General features: G+C 46.8%; 1 protein-coding gene across 1 annotated transcript in view; it reads left to right on the forward strand.

The window, feature by feature from the left end:
- NOL6 (nucleolar protein 6) overlaps positions 1–27,615 on the forward strand; it is a 471,490-nt gene that overhangs the window by 324,209 nt on the left and 119,666 nt on the right. Inside the window, exons 22-23 of the mRNA XM_078674724.1 lie at positions 17,626–17,750; positions 22,296–22,385. Of these exons, the coding sequence (XP_078530850.1) occupies positions 17,626–17,750; positions 22,296–22,385 (215 nt within the window). The remainder of the gene's footprint in view (positions 1–17,625; positions 17,751–22,295; positions 22,386–27,615) is intronic.

Below are 27,615 nucleotides of genomic sequence, written 5' to 3' on the forward strand. Positions count from 1 at the left end.
ATGTCCCTGGCAGACCTGAACACAAAGACCAGAGGCGCACCAATGTCCCTGGTAGACCTGAACACAAAGAAAAGAGGCGCACCAATGTACCTGACAGGCCTGAATGCAAAGACCAGAGGGGCAACAATGTCCCTGGCAGACCTGAGCACAAAGACCAGAGGCGCACCAATGTCCCTGGCAGACCTGAACACAAAGAGAAGAGGCGCACCAATGTCCCTGGCAGACCTGAACGCAAAGACCAGAGGCGTACCAATGTCCCTGGCAGACCTGAACACAGAGACCAGAGGCGCACCAATGTCCCTGGCGGAGCTGAACGCAAAGACCAGAGGCGCACCAATGTCCCTGGCAGACCTGAACACAGAGACCAGAGGTGCATCAATGTCCCTGCAGACCAGAGGCGCACCAATGAACCTGGCAGACCTGAACACAAAGGCCTGAGGCGCACCAATGTCCCTGGCAGACCTTAACGTAAAGACCAGAGGCGTACCAATGTCCCTGGCAGACCTGAACACAGAGACCAGAGGCACACCAATGTCCCTGCCAGACCAGAGCACAAAGACCAGAGGCACACCAATGTCCCTGGTGGAGCTGAACGCATAGACCAGAGGCGTACCAATGTCCCTGGCAGACCTGAACACAGAGACCAGAGGCGCACCAATGTCCCTGGCAGACCTGAGCACAAAGACCAGAGGCGCACCAATGTCCCTGGTGGAGCTGAACACAGAGACCAGAGGCACACCAATGTCCCTGGCAGACCTGAACACAGAGACCAGAGGCGCACCAATGTCCCTGGTAGACCTGAGCACAAAGACCAGAGGCGCACCAATGTCCCTGGTAGACCTGAGCACAAAGACCAGAGGCGCACCAATGTCCCTGGTGGAGCTGAACGCATACACCAGAGGCGCACCAATGTCCCTGGTAGACCTGAGCACAAAGACCAGAGACGCACCAATGTCCCTGGCAGACCTGAGCACAAAGGCCAGAGGCGCACCAATGTCCCTGGCAGACCTGAGCACAAAGACCAGAGGCGCACCAATGTCCCTGGTGGAGCTGAACACAAAGACCAGAGGCGCACCAATGTCCCTGGTGGAGCTGAACGCATACACCAGAGGCACACCAATGTCCCTGGCAGACCTGAACACAAAGACCAGAGGCGCACCAATGTCCCTGGTGGAGCTGAACGCATACACCAGAGGCGTACCAATGTCCCAGGCATACCCGAACGTAAAGACCAGAGGCGCACCAATGTCCCTGGCAGACCTGAGCACAAAGACCAGAGGCGCACCAATGTCCCTGGCAGACCTGAGCACAAAGACCAGAGGCGCACCAATGTCCCTGGCAGACCTGAGCACAAAGACCAGAGGCGCACCAATGTCCCTGGTAGACTTGAGCACAAAGACCAGAGGCGCACCAATGTCCCTGGTAGACCTGAGCACAAAGACCAGAGGCGCACCAATGTCCCTGGCAGACCTGAGCACAAAGACCAGAGGCGCACCAATGTCCCTGGTGGAGCTGAACGCATACACCAGAGGCGCACCAATGTCCCTGGTAGACCTGAGCACAAAGACCAGAGGCGCACCAATGTCCCTGGTGGAGCTGAACGCAAAGACCAGAGGCGCACCAATGTCCCTGGTAGACCTGAGCACAAAGACCAGAGGCGCACCAATGTCCCTGGTAGACCTGAACACAAAGACCAGAGGCGCACCAATGTCCCTGGTGGAGCTGAACGCATACACCAGAGGCGTACCAATGTCCCAGGCATACCCGAACGTAAAGACCAGAGGCGCACCAATGTCCCTGGCAGACCTGAGCACAAAGACCAGAGGCGCACCAATGTCCCTGGCAGACCTGAGCACAAAGACCAGAGGCGCACCAATGTCCCTGGTAGACTTGAGCACAAAGACCAGAGGCGCACCAATGTCCCTGGTAGACCTGAGCACAAAGACCAGAGGCGCACCAATGTCCCTGGCAGACCTGAGCACAAAGACCAGAGGCGCACCAATGTCCCTGGTGGAGCTGAACGCATACACCAGAGGCGCACCAATGTCCCTGGTAGACCTGAGCACAAAGACCAGAGGCGCACCAATGTCCCTGGTGGAGCTGAACGCAAAGACCAGAGGCGCACCAATGTCCCTGGTAGACCTGAGCACAAAGACCAGAGGCGCACCAATGCCCCTGGTAGACCTGAACACAAAGACCAGAGGCGCACCAATGTCCCTGGTAGACCTGAGCACAAATACCAGAGGCGCACCAATGTCCCTGGCAGACCTGAACACAGTGACCAGAGGTGCACCAATGTCCCTGGTGGAGCTGAACGCAAAGACCAGAGGCGCACCAATGTCCCTGGCAGACCTGAACATAAAGACAAGTCCGGTAAAGGTAGAGCGGGCTCTGGGTGAAGTTAGCTGACAGGAAAAGAAAAAGGACAGTATATATGAACACGTACAACATCAACTACATAAAAAGCTGCTAGATTAGTTCGCCTCGCTGTCTTAAGCCAACTCAGTTGGGCAGTGTGCCTGCTGCAGTGAACTGATGGTAATACTTTTTTGCCAATCGTTAAAATATAAACATTAGTGATGTATCTGTTTTTATTTAACAGTCATTAGCAATTGACACAGTGTTATTGTACATCAGGGAAACACTTCTGGCACTGACAAATATTGGTAATGATTCTTGCCACACTGAGGAAATCTATGCCAGGCGATGATAGTGCCCACACCTGGTTTATTACTACTGGCCCTGGCATCACAGTGGTGATGGTTGTAAAACCTGTAATATGGTACCTCTTTTTTGTTCTTCACATGTGAATCAGCTGCCTCGCTCGTCCACTCTTTGGCGTGTTCTGAATTTTGGAATGTGTAATTGCTAACAAGTGCAGATACTGTCCTGCTGACTGTATAAGTACTGTTGCAGCCCCTTTAAATAATAAGAAAAGATGACCATTGTATGTAGTGACCAATTAATTAAAGTTGCAGGAGCGTTGTAACAAGAATGAGGTATGTATGTAGAAAATGTATCCTCAGTGTAGGCAAATACAAATACTTCCCCATTTGATATCATCATGAACAGGTGCAGGCAGAGGCCATTCCCGAGAAGCTCAGATACTACCTATTTATTGAGGGCACAAGCTTTAGGAAGCATACACAATTGTAAGTCCTCAGGGTAGTAAAGCACAGGCAATAAGGATGGTGTCAGCTTAATCTATGTACACAGCAGTTTCTTCAGTCTATTTTTATCTCCGTTGCCTCAACATTTTCTGTATTTTAAATCGCACCTGATGTTCAATGTAGAGTTGCTTGCGCATGGATTTTGATAGCTACTGAGGAATATCCATTTGATTCCAGTCAAACTTGTTCCTACTGCCACTTCTTTTTGTTGGTGTCTGCTGGCGTGTATTGATTTCTAGTTGCCGTTTTCATTAAGCAAGCAGACTTTGTCTTGTATTTTCCAGCTTGCTATCAAAGATTTGCAACCGGTATCATGGCTCGCCTCTCTATACATTGCCACTATTTACTCACCGATTGTATGATGTATGCAGATTTTTCCAATACAATTCCTCACCTGTGAATTATGGCTAGCCAGTGCCCAGCTTGTTCATATGGTGAAACTCTACATAGTCATCAGATCCACCCTTCCTAACTGAAGCACAGGTCTGACCAGCACTACAGCTACTGCGAGTTGCCTGTGCTTTAGAATGGAGAAAGAAATCATGGGAGACAGGAACAGAAAGTAAAAGCTAAAGAGGAGGTAAGATGAGAAAGGGCGATGAGAAGGGATGCAAACGAAGGAAGAGATGGGGGAGGTATCCAAAGAAAGAGAGAGAAAGGCTGGAGGAAGAGCAACTGTGTGCAAGAGAGAGAAGGAATGATGGTGAGAGCATTCAAAATACTAGGGAATGTTGATATAGAGAGATTTTGAGCAATGAAATGGATACAGGGAGAGGGAAGGAAGAAAATGGAGGTAAAAACAAAAGAGGGGGTTGTAAGAAGGAGATAGAAGGAGAAAGAGGAAAGAAAGTTTGAGAGAAGAAGCCATACAGGTGTTATTGTTAGGGAGAGGAGTCAAGTATTCAGAAAATGGATGCGAGTAAAAGAGGAATGATCAGAAAAGTATATGGGAATATTTGTGTATGATGAAACATAATGCCCGTTTTTCACATTTGTTTTCTGAAATTTCTTTGGTGAGAATTCTCCCTAAGTTCCCATAGTAGTTGTTGTGGTGACAGCTCACTATGCACACTGTGGTGGCTGGTATGACATCCTTTACCAGAGCTGCTTTTAGTTCCATGTCCAGCCTGACTGTCCTCAGAGGTGGCACATCAGTGCCAAGAACACAGGTGTGGCTTGCCCTTTAAGGCATCATGTTGCCACCCTGCCTTTTTGCACGTTTATTTATTTATTTAAAATTTTTAAAAATACCTAATCTGGCAGCTCAGGTAATAGCAGTTGTTTTAAATGTAGATTATGCATGTACCTAAGATCCTGATCGTGAGAGAGAAAGCTTGTGCATGTGTGGGCATTTGTGTCTGTCAGCATGTGTGCTTGTGGGTGATACTCACCGCCAGTGAGTGAGCATGAATGGGATTGAGTGTTAGTGAGTCAGACTGAGTAAGAGTGACTGCAGTTGAGTGAAAATGTATTAGCAAAAATACATGTGAGGGAGTTTGAGATTGTGAATGCGAATTAATGAGTGACAGTGAATGGTTGTAACCACAACTAAGAATGAGTGAATCAGTGAGAGAGAATAAGTGCTGCAGTGTGAGTATGAATGAATCCGTAAGAATGGGTGAGAGGGAGTGCAGATGAGTGAAAGTAAGAGAGTGATGAATGATTGCACGAGGGCAAGTGAAAATGAGTGTGAGTGAGTGAGTGAGTGTAAATGAGGGAGACTATGAATTTGTTATGCTTATGTGTCTAGGATTTGCCCAGCCATACTCAAAGAAATTATTGGCTTAAAGAGGCGCCCATAGCAAATAACTTGTGCTAGTGAACTGAAAGCAATTCTGATCACAACAGGTGCCTTTGATAAAATACCTGTACTGACATGCTAGAGTTAAATCTGGGCATAACTGGCCCATCGTGAAATACTGGTGCTGGCAGACTAGAGGTTACTATTGACATATGGGATACCCTTGGAAAAATCCATGGCAAAATGCAGGTGCCGGCACATTGGAGGTAATGACTGGCATATGGGAGGCCAACAGTGGCATGTGGGAAGGTGGCAACCATGGTAAAATGCAGGTCCTGACATGCTTGAGATGAATCTTTTTTTTTTTTAACATATTTTGTCTACAGAGCATATTTTGAAAACGTGCGGTCGATTGGCTTGGCACACCATGAATATACCTGACTTTCATGAGCCCATTCAGAGCCTATAACTTTTCAGCTAATCTATGTGAAAAATGTGCTTTAGAATGCGGTATTTGACCCAGTATTTAAAACCGTTTTCTCAGTTTGAGAGGCCCTCTACACTCTTCGTAGAGGAGGTCTGCCTCATGTGCTTCACAATTCAGGGCCAGTATTTCCCACCACTTTCGAAGATCACGCCGGCACCATGATACAGGTGGTATCTGAAACAGACATTTGTTTGTGTTGTATTTATATATTAATGATGCAGTTATTATGTAATATCTGTGATTTCAAATATTTTGATGGTCTCAGGATTAAGGTTACAAGACATCACCATCTTGAAAGATTCAGGGTGAAAGGTCATTGATGTCACTCATGTGATATAATGAAGGTTAAAGGGTGTTTGATGTCACTTCCGCTGTACCTGGCATTTTGGTGAATCGATGTCCATGCCCTAGTTGTCATGCTTGCAAAGAGCTCCTCTTGGCTCTCTCCGAGTTTGCATCAGTGAAATTAATTGTGAGCGTCCCAGGGGGTGCTTCACATGACCGAGTGTGAGCTGGGTCACCAGCGCGGACAGCAGTGGCGGCTGGTGTTCTGCGGTGAGACTTGCTTTGTTTCTCTTTCCTGTTCTTCGCTGGTTTCGCACCTCCAGCTGAAACATTTTTTAGGTCGAGGACCGAAGGCTGGCTTGCCAGCCGGAAGTCGGAGATTTAATGTCTTTCAGTAGGGTGCTTAAACCCACCTCTCTCCTCCTCTCTCCTCCATTGGCTGGCTTCCTAAACGGAGGCCAGCCATTGGAGGAGAGAGGCGTCACTCGAAAGAAGCTCTCTCTCTTTTGGATTCGGGGGCGTGTTCGTGCTGTTCTTTCCACTTTTTAGCCACGCCCCTTTTTAGAACGCCGAACACGCCCCCGAATCTGAAAATGTTTGGAAGCTTGCGACCGCCATTTTTTTCCCCCGCAGTGAAGGTGAGCCGTTGCTTTGCGTGTATTCCAAGTTCCCATCATTCCTCCGCGGCTTGTCTCCCTCCCCCTGTATACATGTGAATCGCTGATGGTTCGGCTGATGAAGGAGCCAGTCTCGACGGTGATTACCCCTCGCAAAGCTCCCTGGGAGGCTGGTGAAGAGCTGTGACGAGGCGCGACAGCAGTTTCTTCCCTTACTGCCCGCCCTCCAGCTTCTCCTCCGATGGGACATCCGGGACACGTGAGTGCAGTTTTAGTGAACCCACTCGGCACTGTGGTGCTCCCGGGCTTTTCCGTACCATCCTGAGCCTGGGATGATGTCTCCCAACCCGATGCATTCCGGGTTTGACTTCTGCAGCTTCCCCCATGGCCTGCCCTCCTGCTTTGCCTCCTGTGGGATGACCGGGACTCGTGAGTCTTATTGCTATAGTTTCCGTGTAAATCCCCCGCCATCACTAAAATGAGAGCTACCACAGCTGAAATGATCACACAGGTCCCCGGTGCGAGGGTCTGTGCGCCCGCGTGCCTTTGTGCGCTACTACAGCTCGCGCGTTTCAAAGAAAGTAGTGTTTGTGTTATCTTCCCCTCGGGCATCACTGCCACTGCGTACACCTCCAGACTCACGCACCTACCCCTTTTACCACGGGCCTTGCTGGGGGTGGAGGCGAGGCAGTTGGAGGACTATGTGGGTCTCTTTGTCATCCTTTACTTGTATGATTTTCCACATGTGTGTTGGGCAGGGAAGCCTGGCGTCGCTTCGGACGAGTGTTTCTCTCTGATTCTTTAGAGCTCAATGTTGTTTTGGCCCCAGCACTATTTTCGATTCTGCCTTTGAGAAAGAAAATGAAAATTAATACAGGGGCCGTCCCTCCCAATGGTTGCCATCTATCTTGTTCCTTATCTATTTGCTTGTCAGCCTCTGAGCAATTGCAGCAGCCAGAGAGCCCCCTTTGTGGTCTAAAGGTACAACAGAGGCTGCAAACAGCTATAGGGCGGTCACAATTGGATCGAAATTGTCTATGGGGGCGCTGCCACTTTAAAAGTACTACACTAATCATGCGAATTGCCAGAAAAGTGTTGCAGCCCCGTGCCTGTTGTCTACGTGAATTCCGGAGAGGAGAGAGCTGCCACTAGCCTTAAAAGAAGAGGTGGTTGGACGCCACATTACAGCCTGTTCTCATGAGGCCCTTAAAAAAAAAAGCAAACCCCTCACTCTCCAACCGCAAACCAACCAACAAATGCAGACAAGGCATTGTTCTAAGCCATCAGCTAGACTTGAGAGACCTGGCTCTCATTCATACATTCTGTCTTAATTACAAAGCCACTTTCCTGCGCTCACCTAATTTCTCACCTGTCACGTGCATAGCTACGAGTGCAAAACACTCTTCACTTGGTGACAGACACTCACAGGTTCTCTACACATCAATACATCAATCACACGCACACACCCACGCACACACCCACGCACACACCCACGCGCACACCCACGCACACACCCACACACTCGCACACCCACGCACGCACGCACCACCCCAGTGGAAGCCCACGCAGAAAGCACCTTTTGCAGTTCCACTGTTTTGACTCTCCGTCCTCATACTCGTTTTTCTTGCCGTCTGCCACCTGATTACTCGTTTTTCTTGCCTTCTGACCCCTGATTGCACTCATTTTTCTTGCCTCTTCTCCCCTGATTGTGCCATTTTTCTTGCCCCTGCCCCCCTGATTGTGCTCGTTTTCTTGCCTTCTGACCCCTGATTGTGTGTGTGTGTGTGTGTGTGTGTGTGTGTGTGTGTGTGTGTGTGTGTATGTGGCTCGGTGTGTGTGTCTCTGTGTGTGTGTGTCTCTGTGTGTGTGTGTGTGGCTGTGTGTGTGTGGCTGTGTGTGTGTGTACCTGTGTGTGTGTGGCTATGTGTGTGTGCCTCTGTGTGTGTCGCTGTGTGTATGTGACTGTGGCTCTGTGTAGATAGCTTTTATTGTAGGTGGCTCTATATGTGGATGCCTCTGTCTGTGTGAGTGTGGCTCTGTGTAGGTAGCTCTATGTGAATGCTCTATGTAGGTGGCTTTGTGTGGGTAGCTCTGTGTGGATATAAATGCAAAAAGTAATGCATTTGCAAACAATAAAGCTATTAGCATTGTAAATGACAATGCCATTTCTTTAACGATTAAGCTATTGCCTATGTAAATGACAAGGCCATTTATTAATAAAAACAAAAAAAATAAAGAGCAATGCCAATAGCTCTACCTTTAATAATGCCGAGACCATTGCATTGTAAATGCTTGTTTTCCATTTGTCACTGAATATAATAGCGCCGCCCTGAGCCTGAGGGGGTCAGATAAGAGTTCACAACCAACTGTCAGATTTTTTTTTTGCTGCTGTTAAAGAATGAACTGTAGTAAAGAAAAGTTCCACATTTGCAAGGGCACTCCCATTTGCCGATAAGGTAGGCTTCCAGCATTCACATTCTCGATGCTTCTGCACGGGAGAGCTCTTTTGAAACGGACTGTGAGATGTATAGCCTCTTGACAAACCAACCCGCACTTTAAGGACGAGATCATTTGCGCCATGTTCGGCAGGGAACCCAAAGCAGCCCTAGAAAATGACGTCACATTAGCCACCAGTTATACCGAGCGACGGTCACGGTCTTAGGCACAGTTTTCCCAATGTCCAGGACATAAAGCACCGAGTCGGGCGGCCTTCGACAGTGCTCCTGTATTAAACATGGACTTATGCACAGTTTTCCCAATGTCCCAGGATGTAAAATATCGTGGCTAGACCGGCATTCAAAATACTGGGTAAGTAAAGCACCATAGTTAGGTCACTGTTGCCCCAATAGAGCGACGCCATTTTGCACAATGTCCTCACATATAAAGCGCATTAGCCTTTCCGCTATACCTCGTTATATACACAACAGCAAACCCAGTATTGCTAGTTATGAAAGCACTGTAGCCAAATCGCTTGATGATTGGTAAACACTGTCCCTAGGCTGGTATTCCTAATGCCCCAGTAAGTGAAGAAATGTCAGCAGGCCAGTGTCCACAGTGCCTCTGCATGTCAAGAAGTACCCACAGGCCAAAATCTGTGATGCCCGGGTATGTAAACCAACCACAAAGAGCTGAAAGATGCCCATGATGTACCAATATGTAAATCACCAACTGCAGAGTGTGCTCCAGTATGTGTCACTACCCTCAGGCCGGAATCCATAATGGCCTAGTATGTAAAGCAACAAGACCAGGCCAGTATCTGAAATGTCTGTCTACATTACTATATATAATATATTCCAAGCCCAGTACAGGGAATATCCAGTACTGTAAACTTCATAGATACCGGCTCTATCCACAAAGACGCAAAACGTAAAATGCCAAGCTCAGCGACCCAGTTTTTAAAAAAATATAAATTAATATGCAGCCACATTCTTCTTTCCGGCAGTAACGCCTGCCACGCTTTAAAAGAGCTAAACTCTTGCTCTGTTAGCGGCAGACAATATGTTGAACTCAAATGTCACTGTTGAATTGTCAAGGAGTTTTGCATTCCATGTACTTCATGTATACGCAATAGTGTATAGTGTACCATAGATTTAAAAAATATTATCTTTCGCCGCCAGGTTGTATGACGGAACAAAGCGATACCAAAGAGGATGATGGACGGAGCGTTTGAGCAAATCAAACTCTCACCCCCAGTCAATCGATCTGGGTTTAATCCATCATCATTCTTTACCTCACTTCACCACCCCAGTTCAGACATGGCCATATGCACATCATTCTGACCCTGTGCCTCATGGGAACAGGCCAGCCCGAACTGCCAAGTCATGTCTTCCCTGGACCAGAAACAAGCATCCTGGGACCAGTTTCGGGTTCATAACCCTCATCAGCCAGGCTATCTTGAATCCAGTGGCAAAGTGAGCAAGGGACCCACGTCTGGGCATACCCTGCCAACTTAGGGCGAACAAAGCGATACCAAAGAGGATGATGGACTGAGGGTTTGAGCAAATCAAACACTCACCCCCAGTCAACTGATCTGGGTTTAATCCATCATCATTCTTTAGCTCACTCCATCACCCCAGTTCAGACATGGCCATATGCAAATCAGTCTGACCCTGTGCCTCATGGGAACAGGCTAGCCCGAACTGCCAAACCATGTCTTCCCTGGACCGGAAACAAGCCTGAAGTCTTTCTGCGCTGTGTCACTGCTACCAGGAGTTAGAACTCAAGTTAATTGAGTCACTTTTGACGTTTATCTTGATGGGTACGTTTAGTATTACTTGAGGTAGGTGACAGCCCACCCCAAATAATAATCTACTTTCGTACAGTTAAAGTTTTTTACATGTCATCTAACAGTACACACACAAATAACTTTGTGAATCGAGCACCATATCTTTCAGTGCAGATTATATTCCTGTTTTGGCACTCTGAAACATAGACTAAATTCTATTGCGGTTGGTCGACAAGACTGTCACAAAGTTTAAATCCAGTTGTGAAAAAGAGTCACCACTTGGAATTCTCAGAAATGACCATTTATTATTCGCAGCTTTAGTCTAGAGAGACACAACTGTTAGTGCTCACAGCAGCCAAAAGGTTTGATGTGTCCCAGTTTAAACCCGGATAGTTGCTTTAGCATGCTGCATCACATTGCGGACTATCCACAACTGCCCCACAGGTGGTGGCGGTTAACATACCCTGCTTTCTGAGGGGTGTTTTTCACTGGTGGTCTCTAGAGGATGTATGCAGCCATGAGCTTCAGCTGACGCTGTTAAAATTGATACCTCATAAAGTTGTATTTAACTGTTGATGCGTGGGTTCACGAGCATTGCATACAATACCCAACGCTCTTTTGTGACGATTAGAATGCCGCAGCCACTGTGTAGCATCCGTTATCATACGCAGTATACTTTCTCACATGTTGGAAACGCATCGTCATTTCTGTTATGAGTCGTCTTCTCCCGTAATCCTGTATGGAACATCTTACGATACTTTTTGGAAAACACGCTATTGATAGGGGTATTCTGATTCTCATACACGTAAACATGTATTTTTTCAAAGTATCCACGGTCGCGTGTACGCACAGTGCCTCTCCACTGGTATTAGAAAACTGCTTTAGTAGATCGCGCTCTAGTCATTACGCAGACGCGCGATGACGTAGAGTGTGACCGCCATTTTGGGCTACACAGACCGCCAAGTCCGTGAATACAACGGACGCTTTCCCGGCGCTCTCCTGCAAATAATTAATAAAGTAAATTGAATGCACGCCTGTGTACGGAGCTTCCTTTGTGACCCACTCGCATCTTTACAGTGGCGACGAGGCTGGGACCCAGAGAAAAAAATAAATATATAGACCGGAACACGAGACCACCGGAGGCCCATCCATAGAACCCACCAGAGTACCACCATAAAAGCGACCACGAGGGAGACCGGCCCGAGGCACACTACACCGCAGGAGAGCGTGGCAGTGGACAGTGTTACAGCGAGAGAGCACCCCACTGCTTACAGCAGCCGAACCCAGCGGGACACATTGCCTAGAAGAAAGGCGGGGAGGGGGACACGCAAACCCCACCACGAAGGTAGAGACGGAGTCCCTGGTCGGGCCAAATAACGCACGACCACGGGCGAAGAAGCACATGGAGTGGAAGAATCGGCCCACAGTGAGTACCAACCCACAAGGTGGGGGAGGAGAAGCAGAGGTAGAGGACGTCTCACCGGGCGCAACATTACCCGGCTAGAAGCACCCAGCTGGATAGACGGAGGCCCTGGCGGAACACGTGCTGCACAGCGAAGGGGGCGATATGGAACCCCAACAGGACCACACACACCGACGAAGCACAGGTGCGCCGGGCAGTCCCAGAGGGGAAGAAGCAATACCAGAGAGGCGCACAGAAATGTGTGCTCAGGCGTCCTCACTCAAGACACCAATCACATTTTTACCGAAACCTGGAGATCCCTTGATGAAATGGGAGGATTGAGGGAATATTTCATGAACTATCTGGAAGCCCTGGAAAATGAGAGTGGGGAAGCATTCCCCAGCAAGAGGAGGAAGAGAATATTGCTCCACAACCTAGGCCCGGAAGGCATCAGAGTTTTCCAGAATCTAGTCCCCACACTGCGACAGGCAGCAGATGATGATGTGTTAAGACATGCGATAGGGGACCTAAACAATCGCTATAGACCGGCGGTGTGCACGTCCATAGATAGGTATAGCTTTCAACAGAGGAAACAAGCAGTGGGAGAATCTATAGATGAACACGTAGCGGCATTAAAGAAATTAGCGATCACGTTTAAATTTGGCGCCTTGCACGACGAATTCATCAAAGACCAAATAGTCAGGCACACCACGAATACGGTGATTCAAGACAAACTATGGGTAAACGGGGACGCTACCCTGAAGGAAGTCATAGCCATGGTAAAAAAGGCTGAACTATCCAAAAGATGCGCAGATGCAGCGAAGAGGGAAGTAACCACGAGGCCCATGGTCCACAGAGTCACCGAAGCGGAACCGCCAGAGATGGGCAAAACAACGGCTGTGGACGGGAAGGCGCAACCCAAATGGACTCCACGACCGGCACAGGCGAAGAAACCTAATAAAGAGTGCACAAACATGTGCTAGATGTGTGGCAGCCCATCCCATGTGGCATACGACAAACGTTGCCCGGCCTTCCGAGCCAAATGTATGTTCTGCGGGATCGTGGGGCACTTTGAAAAAGTGTGTCGCCGCAAGCTGAAGAGACCGACAGTCAAGTATGTAGCTCAGGAGACAGGAACTGAAGAGGAAGACATAGAAAAAGAGGAAGACATTGTGCTGTGCATCGAAGAACATACTAGGCATTGACTGCAACCGTTCTAGGAAACCGCAATGTGACCTAACTGAGGGAGGAGTACCGATTAAGATGATGGCAGACTGAGGATCCCCTTATACCATTATACAATGTACGGTGTGGAATGAAAGCTTCAAACATTGCCTTAGATCACACCTGGAGCCTCCAGACATCCGTCCCGTCACGTTCACAGGAGACCCCATCCCAATGGTGGGATATCGAGTCCTGAAATTCGAATTTGAGGATCGCAAGGCGGAGTGCAAATTATATGTGGCCGAAAAGGGCCCCTCTGTTCTGGGATGGATGGACCAGGGCGATTTGGGCATACAGCTGAACCCAGGGGGCGCCACACAAGTCCTGATGACCAGCGCAGAACAACAGCCAGACATCACAAGAATGAAAGATGAATTTCCCACGGTTTTTGGGGGCAGAGTGGGGAAATTACCAAAATTCACTCACAGGATCAATCTCAAGGACGACGTCAAACCTGTGTCCCACAAGGTAAGAAATGTACCACTGGCAATCAGAGAGGCGGTGCAACAGGAACTGCAGAGACTAGAAGACAACGGGATCATCGAACCGATAAATAGCTCGGAATGGCTGGCCCCGTTGGTGGTGGCAATGAAACCCAATTGCAAAGTTTGTTTGTGCGTGGACCTGAGGGAACTCAACAAAAGCATACTAGTTGAGAAGTTCCCTTTGCCGAGGATTGATGAGATGCTAGCAAAAACAAAAGGGATAAGATGGTTTTCCACCATTGACCTCACTTCAGCCTACCACCAGATAGCCCTGCATCACACGAGCCGCAAGCTAACATCCTTCATAACGCCCTTTGGATGCTACCAGTTCCGCAGGATGCCGTTTGGGCTGGCGTCGGCGGCAGCGGTATTCCAAAATCTAATGCACAAACTCTTCATAGATGTAGATGGAGTACAGTACTACCAGGATGACATCTTGGTGATGGGCAAGGATCAAGCTGACCATGACAAAAAGCTAGCGATAGTGTTACAAGTCTTGGAAAGAAATGGTCTTACAGTGGAGTGGGAAAAGTGCCGGTTCGGAATGACATCAGTTACCTACTTGGGCCATGTGATCAGTGATCAAGGCTTCACTCCCAAACACGTCAACGTCAAAGCTATATGCTAGGCTCCCTCACCAAAGAGCAAGGAAGAAGTAGGATCATTCTTAGGGATGGCTGAGTATTATAGTAAATTCGTGCAGCGTTTCACCACCAAGACACACCATCTGAGACAACTCATACGAGATAAAACAACCTTCGAGTGGGCGGAAGAGGCACTAGGAGAGTTTCAGAGGATCAAGGAGGACATCAGCAAGGCAGTTCCTCTACAGGGATATGATCCACAAGGAAAATCTATACTGACCACTGATGCAAGCAAAAAAGGACTGGGAGCAGTCCTCATGCAGGAGAGGAAGAACGGCGAGATGGCTACCATCAGCTTCGCGTCCAGATCACTATCACCCACGGAGCAGAAATTCAGTGTGGTAGAAAAAGAGATGCTTGCTGCTGTATGGGCCATGGGAAAATTCTGCCAATTCATATGGGGCATGAGATTCCAGCTCAAGACAGACCACAAACCACTGGTCAAAGTGCTTACATCCAGTGGTCATGCGAGCGCTACCCCCGCATTGCCAAAATGACTCTGAAATTGCTGGACTATAGGTATGATGTGGAGTACATCCCGGGGGCCAGAATTAAGGTGGCGGATTATCTCAGCCGAGCTTCGGCCATGGAGGAACCCCCGCAGTACTCAGAGGAGGACGAAGTCCGCGTGGCATATATGGAAGATCGCGAGAAAGTAATAAGTGGTGTGGTTCTGAAAATCTGGATTCATATAATAGTACTAGACTCGAGAATAAAAACTTCGTCGAAATAGGACGAATTTGGTATCAAAAGACCGAGAATGACGAGTACATCATGTACATGTATTTTCGGCGTATTCGAGTGACGATTTCACCTCGAAATCGTCATTTACATTCTGAACCCCACTCCCATTTATATGTTGCCCTTTACATGGTCCTTAATCCAGTTGAATTTGATTCCACAAGGACACATACTCCTTAATCGACTTCTCCCTGACCTCAGTACAAGTTAGAACCATTGCCCCAGGCCGAACTCCTTAGGTCAGTTCCCTCCCAGTGGCCGAGCAAGATAGCATCTAGGCTCAACCAGCCATAAAACCATTTCAGCGCGCACACCTGCCATATCTCGCTCACATCTTTTCTCCACTCCTTTTCTTCACTTGCTTTATGATGGGGAGGTGACCGTTTTTATTAGGGGTCCAGCGATATCTGATGAAATGTTGGGCCTTGCCAGATGATTTGTTATGGGCAGCACAACGTGAAATATGTACATGTCATCATGACTCTGCTTTTCTTTTGTAACCAGTAACTATAAATGAAATACCACGAATTCAAAGAATGTTTTGCCCAAGGCTGAAAATCATGTATAAAGAGAGAAGCCTGACTTCGTGAAAGTGTGCAGTCTCCTGAGAATATGCCCGTATTGTACTTCTAGGACCCTGTTACCTTGGTTGCAGCCAATAAACTAATCTTTGACTTCACCTAGAAGACTCTGAGTTTCTGTAGGTCTGACTCAGGAAGAACCCGAAGTCTCTGGGTGTTGATTCCCTGACACCGCTGGGTTACCGGTTCTGTGCCGGTTCTTAAAAACCCAGTACCTCAGTGGACATGAGTGGAAGCAAGCCTATGAGGATGACCCAGACATCAAAGAAGTCAAGCGTTTTATACTGCAAGGATGGCCTGAAAAAAGGCACTTGAAAGTGGAACTCCGAAAATTCTTCGAGGTGCGTGAGGAGTTATCCATAGGAGACCAAGGGACATTCCTATTCAGAGGGGATAAAGTAGTTCCACCGGTGTCACTAATACCACACTTGCTTGCTGTGCTGCATGAAGGGAACTTGGGCATTGTGAAAACAAAGATGAGAGCTAAGCAGATGTACTGGTGGCCGGCAATGGATAACCTGATTGAGAGACATGTTCGAGAGTGTGACCAGTGCCAAACGGCAGACAAATCTCAAACATTACTGCGCCCTTCGTTGGGGAAGTTCGACAACCCAGCCAACACGTGGGAAGAGTTGTCAATGGACATTCTATGTCCCGTGCTGGACGCACAGGGAGCCCCAAAATATGTAGCGGTTCTCATTGATCGGTATTCCAAGTGGCCGGAGATTGGCATACAGGAGGAGATGGACACGGAGACAGTTCTGAAGTTTCTTACAGCAACCTTACTCCGAGAAGGCATTCCTCGCTCCATTCTGAGCGACAATGGACCCCAATTCATGTCAGAAAAATGGAACAACTACATGGAACGAAATGGCATCAAAGTTAAACACACATCGGTTTATCACCCGGCAGGAAATGGTTTAGCCGAAAGATTTAAGAGTCATCATGGGTTCCATACATTCGGCCATTGGAGTGGGAAAAGACTGGTAAAAGGAAGTGAGGAGTACGTTGTGGGCCTACAGAATTACCCCTACCTGCACAGGCTACTGCCCCTTCCAAATCCTGAGGGGACGGGACCCTTTCACCAAAGACAATCTGGTGGTATGTCACCTCTTCGCCCCTGGAGCTGCACTCTATCACTGGTCGCCCGGCCCCCACAGAGCAGCAGAGTCTCTCAGACTCGCGCTGCGGCAACCGGCAGTGTTTGCTGTGGCAGTGTAAAACACGGGTATGATGTCTGAAAGGTCTGCGGGCCGCCAAGGCAGGCTTGCCGGGCCGCTGGCCGTACTATGAGTACCCATGATTTAGGGCACGTGTAAAGTAATTTATGCAGTGCAAAAACAGTAATAAAATCAAAACCCCAAACAATAAAACCCCCAAACCAAATTAGAATACCAGCGTACATTTTAATTAAAAAATTTAAACAAAAACAGTAAGACTTGAACAACAAGCATTTGCAATGCAATAGGTCTCACATTTACGCGAGTTTGCACTATTGGCCTTGTAAATGAATATGCCTTTTATTTATGTTTAGGTTTTTAAAACATAAATAAAAGGCATTGTCAATTACAATGCCAATAGCTTAAACTCGTGTAAATGCGAGACCTATTGCATTGCAAATGCTTGTTTGACCGGTGCTGCTGCATTAGCCATCATTATGTAAGGTCTCTGCTAGAAGGCTGATGAATGAGCATTACATATTCTCTTGCTGGAACATAATTTCAATAGCCAGACAAGATACTGCAGGCACTAAAGTTGTAAGTTTCCACCACTTCTGCATGTTTTTTGCCTCCACTCGGGTAAATCTCAGTATTCACGTCCAGTTTACCAGAATAGAAGTAAATACCAACAAAGTTTTGCATTAGTCTATTATGATACTTTGTAATTGAGCTCCTTCCAATCACATACATTGCATTATTTACTGTAGCCTACTCTTCCCTATGATCACAGAGTAATATCATAGAAAGTAGTATGAACCACCCATATCCTGTTGTGAAGTCTGACACGTTTTCTTTTTCTTCAGATGTGGAATATGCAGAGATCAGGACTAACTTTATTTCCACACGTGCCAATCTTCCGGTGATGTTCATCGCCACTCCTAAAGACCGAAAAGAGTCTGTCTGGACCAAAGATAAACCTAGTGCACAGGTAAGCTGACTTATGATTGTTTCATGTTTGAATGTAAAATCCCCTTTTTTTGTTTCAAAAGAGACATATATGTAAGCAAAGAGGTTTTGATGGACACCTCGAACTACAGATTCCTCCCCTTTAGAATATTCCCCTGGATTCGGAAACTTCTCATAGAAGGGCTCCCGGCGTACTGCTAGGTAACACTGTGTGACTCTGCTTGAGCTTCCTTCCACCCGAGAAGTTAAAGAGTGGAGCTGCTTGGGTTTCTTTTTTTTAAATGTAATTTGATTGTTTTCTAATACACAACATGGCAAGTTATTTATGCCTTTGAAAGCAGTTCTGTAGCTCCACTGCCACTTTCGTCAGTCTTTCGATGATTCCCAAAAGAAAGCCAGTGTGGTAGGGATTAGTGCCTCCTAAAAATAAAGGCTTCCAACCATGTTGTGACTGAAGAGAATAAATGTCAGTCACAGACCCGCACGAGGTGTCTTTGGTGCTTGGGTTCAGGGCACGACTCCTAGACATGCGATGAGTTGTACCCTCATGCACGCAAAGGTGATTCGGGACTGTGAAGCTAATCTTTAAATCGCTGCACACAAGAAGTTGTCACAGGCTTTTCATAAGTCCTTGTCCAAATTGAGGGCATGGACCTGCTCCCACCTCCAAACAGGCATCGACTCGACCCTGACCAAGGTTCTGCTCCGAATCTGCCACACCGCACCCGGTACCCATACAACCAGAAGTTTGATACCATGCTGCCACTACTGCAGTTACGCACCCAAAGTCTCCACTGTCTGTTTGTCTCTGACTCCCATTCAGCGCCTACCACCATTTAGAGATGACAATATTGGGATTATTTAACCTACTCCACGCCCCCTTATGATGAGGACAGTCTGTATGTGGATTTACAGGCAGCCAATGGGCTTGATACTTCCCCTGATACAGGGATGAATCCACCTCCTGGACCTCTGAGGGAAGAGCGTGCCTCCTTTGCTGTGGTAGTTCGACAGCTGAAGTCCTGGACGTACAACTGCCTTATGTTGAAGTCAAGAAAGTTGAAGTCAAGACAAATGTCCTTACTGAAGTTGTGCACCGTTATCCAGCCTCATCTGAACCTTTCTGTTAATGAAACCCCTTATTGACACCTTAATAACCATTTGGTCCAAGCCTGGTTTGTGCCCGACGGTGAATAGGCAGGTGACCAGACCCTGCAGACTGGCTCCTGGGCACCCGGATTTCCTTACTCGGCATCCTACTCCAGAGGATCTGGTGGTCAAGGCTTCCACCAGCAAGGTGAACTCCCATTCATTCCCTACAACTCCCCAGACAGGGAGTCCGAGAGAATTGAGACATTTAGAAAATGAAAGTTTTCCTTGGCTAGCCTAGCATTGAAGCCAACAAAGCGGTTTGTTTATTGGGCTGATACACAAACGCACTCTTGGACATGGCCACCGAAGTCTTGCTGACAGACTTGGAGGAACTTAGAAAAGAAGAAATGAAAATTAAATTATTATAATAAAAGACTAAAAAAGTATTTTTCCGCATGCAAAATAACATTGAATCAGAGGAGCATGAACAATTACAATTGCTAGCTAAAATGGTATATAACCTTATCAGTTTAATAAAAGACTGATATTGGTTGTTGAACGTTTAAAGGAACTTAGTTTCTTGTTAGAAAGTGTTAGCCTGTTAGAATCAATAGGAACTGTTGTCAGTGTTCAAACGTTTAAAACTTTTTAAAAATGTTATTGACTCTCGAAACTGTATTGCCAATACATTGAGTGAATGTTGTGCATGCCTTTTGTTTGTGAGGTTTCCTCACGTACAATTTTGACCTGAGCAACGTTTCACACGTAAAACTTATTACCTGTGAAGGAAAATTACTAATTTTGCCTAAGCTTCGAAACAAGCTAGAAACTTGTATTTTGCAACTTGCCAATGGGACAGTCCATGTCAGCCAGGAAATCACTAGAGACGACCAAATTCTCAGCGTTGCTCTACAGAAGAATGCAACTGATTCAGAAACCCATGTCTCTCTCAAGCATGTTGAGTTCCTTTCTTTTAAGAAGACCATGGTCCCGTGCGTTTTGCCTCATAATTGACAATTTGCCCCTTATGATTGCCATCGGATAGTCAATAGAATGGCGAGGTAAGGCGATGTGGCTTATAGTGAGAGGATAGACCTTCTTCCTGAATAGCGTTCTGGAAGGGATCTTCAGGGAGTCCGTAAGGATCTTCACCCAATGGCTGTGTCCTAAGAGCACCAATGTTACCTTGGAATAATGTACCTTCTCTTAGAGCACACGCGGCAACGTTGGAGACGCATGAGCGAAGTAGAATGTATTCTTAAATGTATGGTCATTAATAGTGCTCCAAATCAATTAAAAATAGGATTGACCTAAACCACTATACTAGATGGTGCTGAAAAGAGTTGAAAGGGAGTGTATGTTGGAAACATCGCGTGCCACGCTGCGATTGCGTCATATCTACAGTAGCAGCTCAGGCCAAGACAACGGGCTTCTGTGCCACCTGCAATTAGCCCAGTGCCTCCTGCCAACAGTTGCCCTCCAGGCGAGGACAGCTGGAGACAGAGGTGGTAATTAAAAAAAACTCCAATTAAACTGGTTGGCATCGCAGCATTAGTCATTGGCACTGGGCGAGTTGCAAGCAGGGGCAGGGTTTCACTACACCCAAGGGCTGCCCATAAGAAGATGCTCGAACAGTGTGGGAAGATGAAGTAAAGTTAATTGCAAAGAATACATAAAAGTTAAATTTCCGTCAGCCAAACATCGGGAGCTTAATTAAAGTCCACAAAATTACCATCTTCAGGTACAAGTTACAAATTGGTTAAGGGAGCTTAAACAAGAGCATGATCCTATTATGAAACCGCTATCATGGCAGTGTCCTGAGGAAGCCACACAAGATACTATATACACACAGGTTCAGTATGCAAAGTGCAACACCAAGCAAGCCCTAGTACTTCAGACCCTAACACACAATGTTGAGGGTTTGAAATACACATACCACACAATGTGCTGTGCAGAAGCTTGCGGGCTGTACTATTCAGTAGAAGTCTGTGTACCGTACTATGTAGTGTGCCTAAAAAAATAGAGGCACAATGCGCTCTTTAAAAAAACAAGCAAGTACTACTACTCTGCAGACACCATGGCAGTTTGGCTGCCTCTCACAAATTTGCAATGTTCACATGGGTGCTGGGCACCTTACCATGAGAGGTGCCCATCCCCAAGGGAGTACTGGGGGACGTGCAAGGCAAAGAAAAATGTCCCAAAAATGTCAAAGAAATAAATGGCAGCGAGTAAAAATAAAGAAAATTGTGATGTCATGCCGCCCATTTTGTGAGGATCAATTTTCATAAAAATTGTGCATTTTCATTTATAAAGGTAAAATATTTTTCCTGTATCAAAAAAATTAATTGGTGGGGGGGACCCTGCTGTGCGGTCAAAGGATGTGTGTGGTTCCCACTTTGGCACTCTGTTGGTTTTTTTTTTGCCAGCCACACGCCTTAGGCTGTCACAGCTGGTGTTTGCAGTCTCTATGGGTTTTGATTTTGTATGGGTTGGCCCAGTGACCAGCTTGTGCGCTACAGATGTAGGTTGTTCCTGACTTTTATACCATTGGAACTGACCAAAGGCTGGTCCCGCGTCCACACATTGCTGCGCATGGTCTTAAGACATGCGCAGCAGTGCTTGGCAGCCCGCGCACACTTGGTTGCCGGGACTGGGCGTACGCCATAGTCCAGGCGCAGCATCGCTGTTTTACGTGCTGAAGGCCACGTTGACAAAGTGAATCATATCAAAAACAGAGAAATTAACAGTTAAAAATATGGTTCTGGCTCAAATACTCACCACCACTGCAATAAGCTGTTATGGTTACCAAAGCATAAAACGCACACCATAGCTCATGCTGCCTGCCATGCTGAATGCACCATTTTGCCAATGGCATAGGGGCAAAAAAAGACTACTTACAGAAAAATATGGTAGGTGACGTGAGTAATGGTGGTCATTGTGTGCATTGCTGTACATAACTGTCAAATTTCATTAGTATTGCCCGTTTGAGCCAGAAAGAACTACAACTTATTTTTTTAACAGTGGATTTTCAGTGATAATTAACTAAATATTTAATTTTGACTTCTTTTGGTAGATTGCAGTTTAGTAGGCTATGGTGACGGAAAACCTACCAAGTTGTGTGCTATTTAAATAATAGTCCACAATTGTCCTTCGGTCAATAGTTTCCGTTCGCTGAGACAGTTGATCTTTTACTGCCCAGACTGACTATGCAGATTTTAGTATATGTTTTACTTTATTGTAAAATGTAATGAGTCATTTGCCTGTGTAACTTATAATTTACTTGAAATGATGCCGACCCAGCTGGTTAAAGTGATACGAATTCCGTCTCACACTAGGAGGTTACCGTATCCACTTTATACTCCCTTTTGTTAATCCTCGAATGCTTGTAACTCATCCCACACATTGCAGGCCAGGCCTTTGGTGCAGCTATCGTTGAGAGTAATCTTTGGTGCTTGTTTTATCCCCATGCAAACAGATCCTGCAACGTCTCATCGTCTTATCTCTGGATTCACTGCATGCTTTGGAGAAACAGCTATTGGACCCCTTGGGCGCCCACGACATAAAGGTAGGTGGTGTATGAGAACTTTACTCCTGCCATTCAACATTGGCTCTGCATGGAGTGTGGATGTGTAGAGAGCCGTCCCAGAGGCTCCCTTGCTGGTGGTGGTCTCTCGAGCAGTAAGTGTGCGTGAGTTGTCTCTTGTCGTGACAGGACTGCATGATATTTCTAATATAGGAGCCCTGAATAGTGAATTGTTTTGTTTAATGGTGGATGGTAAGTTGCCTTGGCATTGCATTGTTAAGAATCAGTCTTAAAAGTTTGATAACGGTGCGTTCGATAGAAGCTGAATGAATTAAAGGTATGAAACATCTGAATATGACAAAAAGTAATTTTGCAACCGACTTTGTTACATTTCTTGTTGGCTTTGAAAATTTGTATAAGGCACCAAACATCTTGGCCACTGTTTCTTTTTATTTCAGAATGTCTAACCCTTGAATAAATAAATTGACTGAACTCCTGTCATGGTTGAAATACAGTGTACACTTATGTTTTTTAAATCCATCGCTAATGCTTTTTGATATTGGGTCCGCTCCTGACTTTTTAGAATGTGCTTGAAGTGTTCGCAGACAGCCTCTATCTCTCTTTACCTATCAGAACACTCTCTGGGTCACATCTCTTTCGACTCACCTTTCCTACTGCTATGTATAAAACTTCGAAATATTTGCTTTCTTCTTTTGCTGTATGGTTTGTGGGCTGACCTTTGTCCTGTGCTAAATAACATTTTTGTTAAAGATGCACCATTTTTCATTTATTTCCATGGTCTAGTGGAATATTTGTTGTAATATTGTTTTATATTGTCATTAAAATTGAATATTTGTCTGTTGGCAATAGGGGATATCCAGTGCTGGCGAGTTCTAGGCACCGGTACGTTTTGCAAAAGGATAATCCCAGGTTAAAAAAAATCTTGTACAACAGATGTTTTGATTGATGAACTGTAAGTGGTGCAAAGACATCCAATGGCTGCATCTCTGCATGGGGTTCCCTGCTTATGGCCTGACCTTAAGAGATTAATGAAATCTCGTGTTGATTGAGCAGGTAGACATAAGTGATGCTTACTGTTGTGAGCCTGAGGCTCAGCACCAAGCCCACATGGAGGTACCAGTACAGTAGCCCTATGCTAGGCAGCAACAGATCTTATCTGGGTTTTGCATGTGGAATATCACTTGAGATCTACTGCTCCTCGCGGTTGCAAACCCAGTGTCTGCGTCGAGGTAGTAGGGCTTTTGTGACTATTTCTGTGCTGCGCAAACCAGCATTTACTCATACATGACAGGAGCGCTCTTTCTCCTGTTCCCTCAGATTTTTTGGGTCTCACCTTAGACAGCTGTCACTTGCGAGAACCTTTGAGAACTTAAATTTAGAGGGTTCTTACAGACCACCCATTACTTACCATTGGTTGGCTTCATCATCACTCTCGTTTCCTTGTTTCTTATTGGTCAATGCATGCAGGTTTCAATTTCTCTCTCTGTCTTTGTCTCTTGACTGACCAAGTACTGATTAATGTCTCTGTATTAGTGTCTTTCCATTGCTCATTCTTGGATGTAGGTACTTTGACACTGTAGCCATGTCTTATTTAACATTTATAAGCTCCAGTGCAATGCTGCAACTACTGACTTAATGTTTAAAAAGCACTTTGTTCATTTTCCAAATGCAATCTTTTCTACAATGTTGCTTTCATGCCCTTCCCGACGACACTGTAGCCATGGACATATTTAGGCCCATGCTATCAATATTTCATGCAACGTAATCCTACAAGCCGCCTTGCTGCGCTGCGTGAAATGGAGAGGTCAGTAATGCTGCACAAAAACAATCTTCAGAGGGATTTTCCTTTTTCTAAGTGTACTGCAGAATGCAACACACTTAAAAAGAGGAAACGGAAGAAGAGGAAGCACCGAGGAGAAATGAAGATATTTACCCTAGTTGTAACTCAAGTGGGGAGGCATATAATTCTGATGCCTGCCCAGGTCTATCAGTGTTGGTAAATCTGTGAGTGTGTCAGAATGCATGGGTGGATGCGTGTGAACAGCCACGCTTGGCACGTCTTCCTGCAGCAGAGTAATGCAAGGCAGCGATTTGCACTGCCTCGTTACTCTAGATTTATCAAGACGCGCAAGGCCATGCAAGGTGGACTTGCGTAGCCTGATAAATCTCATTTAGGCTTTGCGTTGTCCTTGCGAGGCGCATGGGCAAGGCAAAACCTTGATAAATATGGTCCTTAATCTCTAAAAGCATTTTTTTTCTTTTCAATGTGAAGTTTTATCTTTTTGTTAAAGCAGTTTGTGCGGCTGCATGTTTTTCTCTGTTGTGCCTCTTTTCTGCACTAACACTGTAGCCATGGATAGCAGTTTGTGCCACTGCATGATTTACACAGTCGCATCCCATACTTTGCCATGCTTTACAATGAGAAGCCATACCATATCATAGCATACCATACCATGTCATACTATTCAATTACAAGCCATACCATAACATACGATGCCAGAGCATAGTTGACTATAATTTAAAAAGGACTGGCTATACCATACTATACAATAACAGGCCATACCATACCATACAATAACAACTGTACCCTACCATTATGTACAATAACAAGCCATACAATACTGTGCAAGAAACAACTATACCATACTATAAAATGACAACCCATACCATACCATAGCATACCGTACCCTACCATGTCATTCTATACTATACCGTGCCAGGCCGTTCAATATTATACAACATAATCAACAAGACGTTAACAAAGCCAATAGATCTCGCATCGGCGAGACCTACTGGCTTTGCTGTTGCTTGTTTAATCTGCTCCCGGTGTTTCTACCAGTTGCGCCAATCTTCTGATTTAAAGCAGTACTGTCATTGAGTACTGTGGGACACTCTAAAATATTGCATTATTTTGTGAACAGCTAGATTAGTTTAATGATTTAAAGAGAAATCTCAATTTAAATATTCGCCATAAATGTTTTATTTTGGCTTGTGGCCCAAAGAACACCCGATCGAGAAAATAATTGCGGGCACACCCATTGCTAAGGTATAGATCTTTAATTATTCAGGTATCCTTAACCCTCAGCAAATTATATTTCACATCTAGAACTTGGCTTGCTTCATCTGGAGGACCAAGTGAGAATTGCCCCCTTGCTCTTGCGGTAGAAACTATGGGATACACCAAATACTAACTTTTCCAATTTGGTACAAGAGGACTATCTACGTTTAGATAATGTAGCTTCAAGTTCCTGATTTGCTTATGTTAAGACCTTGGTATGATTAATCTTTTTAACTCTCCCGTCAGTATTGGAGCTCATAATAAGGAGGAGGTAAAGCATATGGTTTCCAAATCCCTTAAAAATGGCAGAATAGAGAGAGGCCTGGAAAGGGCTTCTGTTCTTCGCTATGTGCCGATCTTGACTTCAGAATGGTAGGAACCATCAGGCACATCCATCAAAGCTATTTGCGATCGCAAACGGTCCGAATCGCAAAAAACGTCCGTTCGCGATCGCAAAATGAGCTTTTGCGATGCATGAAACAACTTGCCACTCCCACTTAAAAAAAAATCGCAATTATTTGCGAGTTTTCAAATTGCGTTTGCATTTAAGGAATCGCAATTTGCGATCCCTTCAATGCAATGCAAGAACCACTTGAGAATAGCGATTTCGCTAATAGGGGGCGCAAATTACCTTTAAGTTGAACTTCATGGTAATTTGCAAAAACTTTCTTCGCCTTCTTTCCGTCCGTCGGCCGACGCAACGTGGGTTGCGGAAGGTAGTCATCCGGCTCCGCCCGCGGAGCCTGTTGGGTCGACTCCGAGCCTCCCTCCCTTCCCGGGAGCCGGGGAGACCCCTGCCCAACTTCATGGCTTTTACAAAGCCCTCCACTGCATCTTTGGGCAGCATGACTCTGCCGGCGCCTCTTCGGGCCTCGCAAACTCGGCTGGGGGATTCTAGGACTTCAATGCCAGCAGCTTTGGCCCCGGCACCGTGGGCCCCCAGGGATCCAGGCCTGGATCCGGATCCGCGCCGGTTGACCTTACAACATCTTCTCTGGTGCAGAGATCCATTGGCGGCACCTCTGCCCCTCGACCGACGCCAGTACCGGCACTCTCCAGTACTTTTGTACCTCTGTTCTACCCTGGTGTTGCTTATCGCCCTGAGTGGCAGCCAGAGGAGGGTGAGTAGGACTGGGAGGGGTCTTTTGACCCTATAGCAGACCAGCTGGAAGATCCGGACTGGAGATAGGAACTGGGTGAAGCCGGTGGTCTGAATACATCCCCAGACCCCGGCATGCTTTCTCCCCTACCATGGCCATGAAGGAGGGAACCTCCTACGCTGTGGTGTTGCCTAGGGCGGCTGAGGCCATGGGCCTTGAGCTACCTACTGTAGTAGTCAGGGCTAACCTCCTGACTGAGGTGCTTAAACAAGCAGCAGCCTCTTCAGAGCCCATGCTGCCGTGCAATGAGGCCCTCACAGACATCCTTCTGGGCACCTGGTCCAAGCCCAGCATAGGGGCTCCTGTGGATAGGATGATTGCGGGATGCCACTGTTCAGCCCCGGGATGACTTCACTTTACTCTTCCAACACCCTAACCCCCCTCCACCCCCCAACTGAGAGCTTGGTGGTCCAAGCCTCAACGTCCAAAGGCGCATTCCCTACTGCTCCTCCAGATAGGTAATGCAAGAAGTTGGATCATTTTGGGAAGAAGATGTTTTCTTCCGCCAGCTTAGGACTGCAGTGGGTGAACACCGCATGTCTCCTGGGTCGTTACACCCACTCTGTGTGGGACACGGTTGCACAAGTGCTGCCACAGTGCCCAGAGGAGGCCCTGGAGGTGCTCTCCCGTGCAGTTGCTGAAGATAGAGATGCAGCGAAGTTCACCATACTATGTGGGCTGGACACCTCCGAATCGCTAGGCAGGACGATTTTAACATCGGTAGCCCTGCAACACTACGCCTGGCTGAGGTCCACTGGCTTTTCGGGTGATGTCCATCGACTGTTTTGGACATGCCTTTTGATGGCTGTCACATGTTTGCTGACAAAGCGGATAATGCGCTTGAGCGCTTTTAGGATTCTAGGGCTACGGCCAGATCCTTGGGCCTCGCTACCACGTCTTGCCCTGCGCAGTCCGCTTTTCGCCCCTTTCGGGCTACAGAAGGGGTGCCCCACCATGTTCCGCCCAGAGCCACAGGTCTCCGCAAGCTGTCCAGTCTCTGCACGGCCGGGAATGTGGGACCCAGCGTACCGGT

Source organism: Lissotriton helveticus, chromosome 2_1 (assembly GCF_964261635.1).
Source record: "Lissotriton helveticus chromosome 2_1, aLisHel1.1, whole genome shotgun sequence".
In the NCBI taxonomy this organism is placed as follows: Eukaryota; Metazoa; Chordata; class Amphibia; order Caudata; family Salamandridae; genus Lissotriton; species Lissotriton helveticus.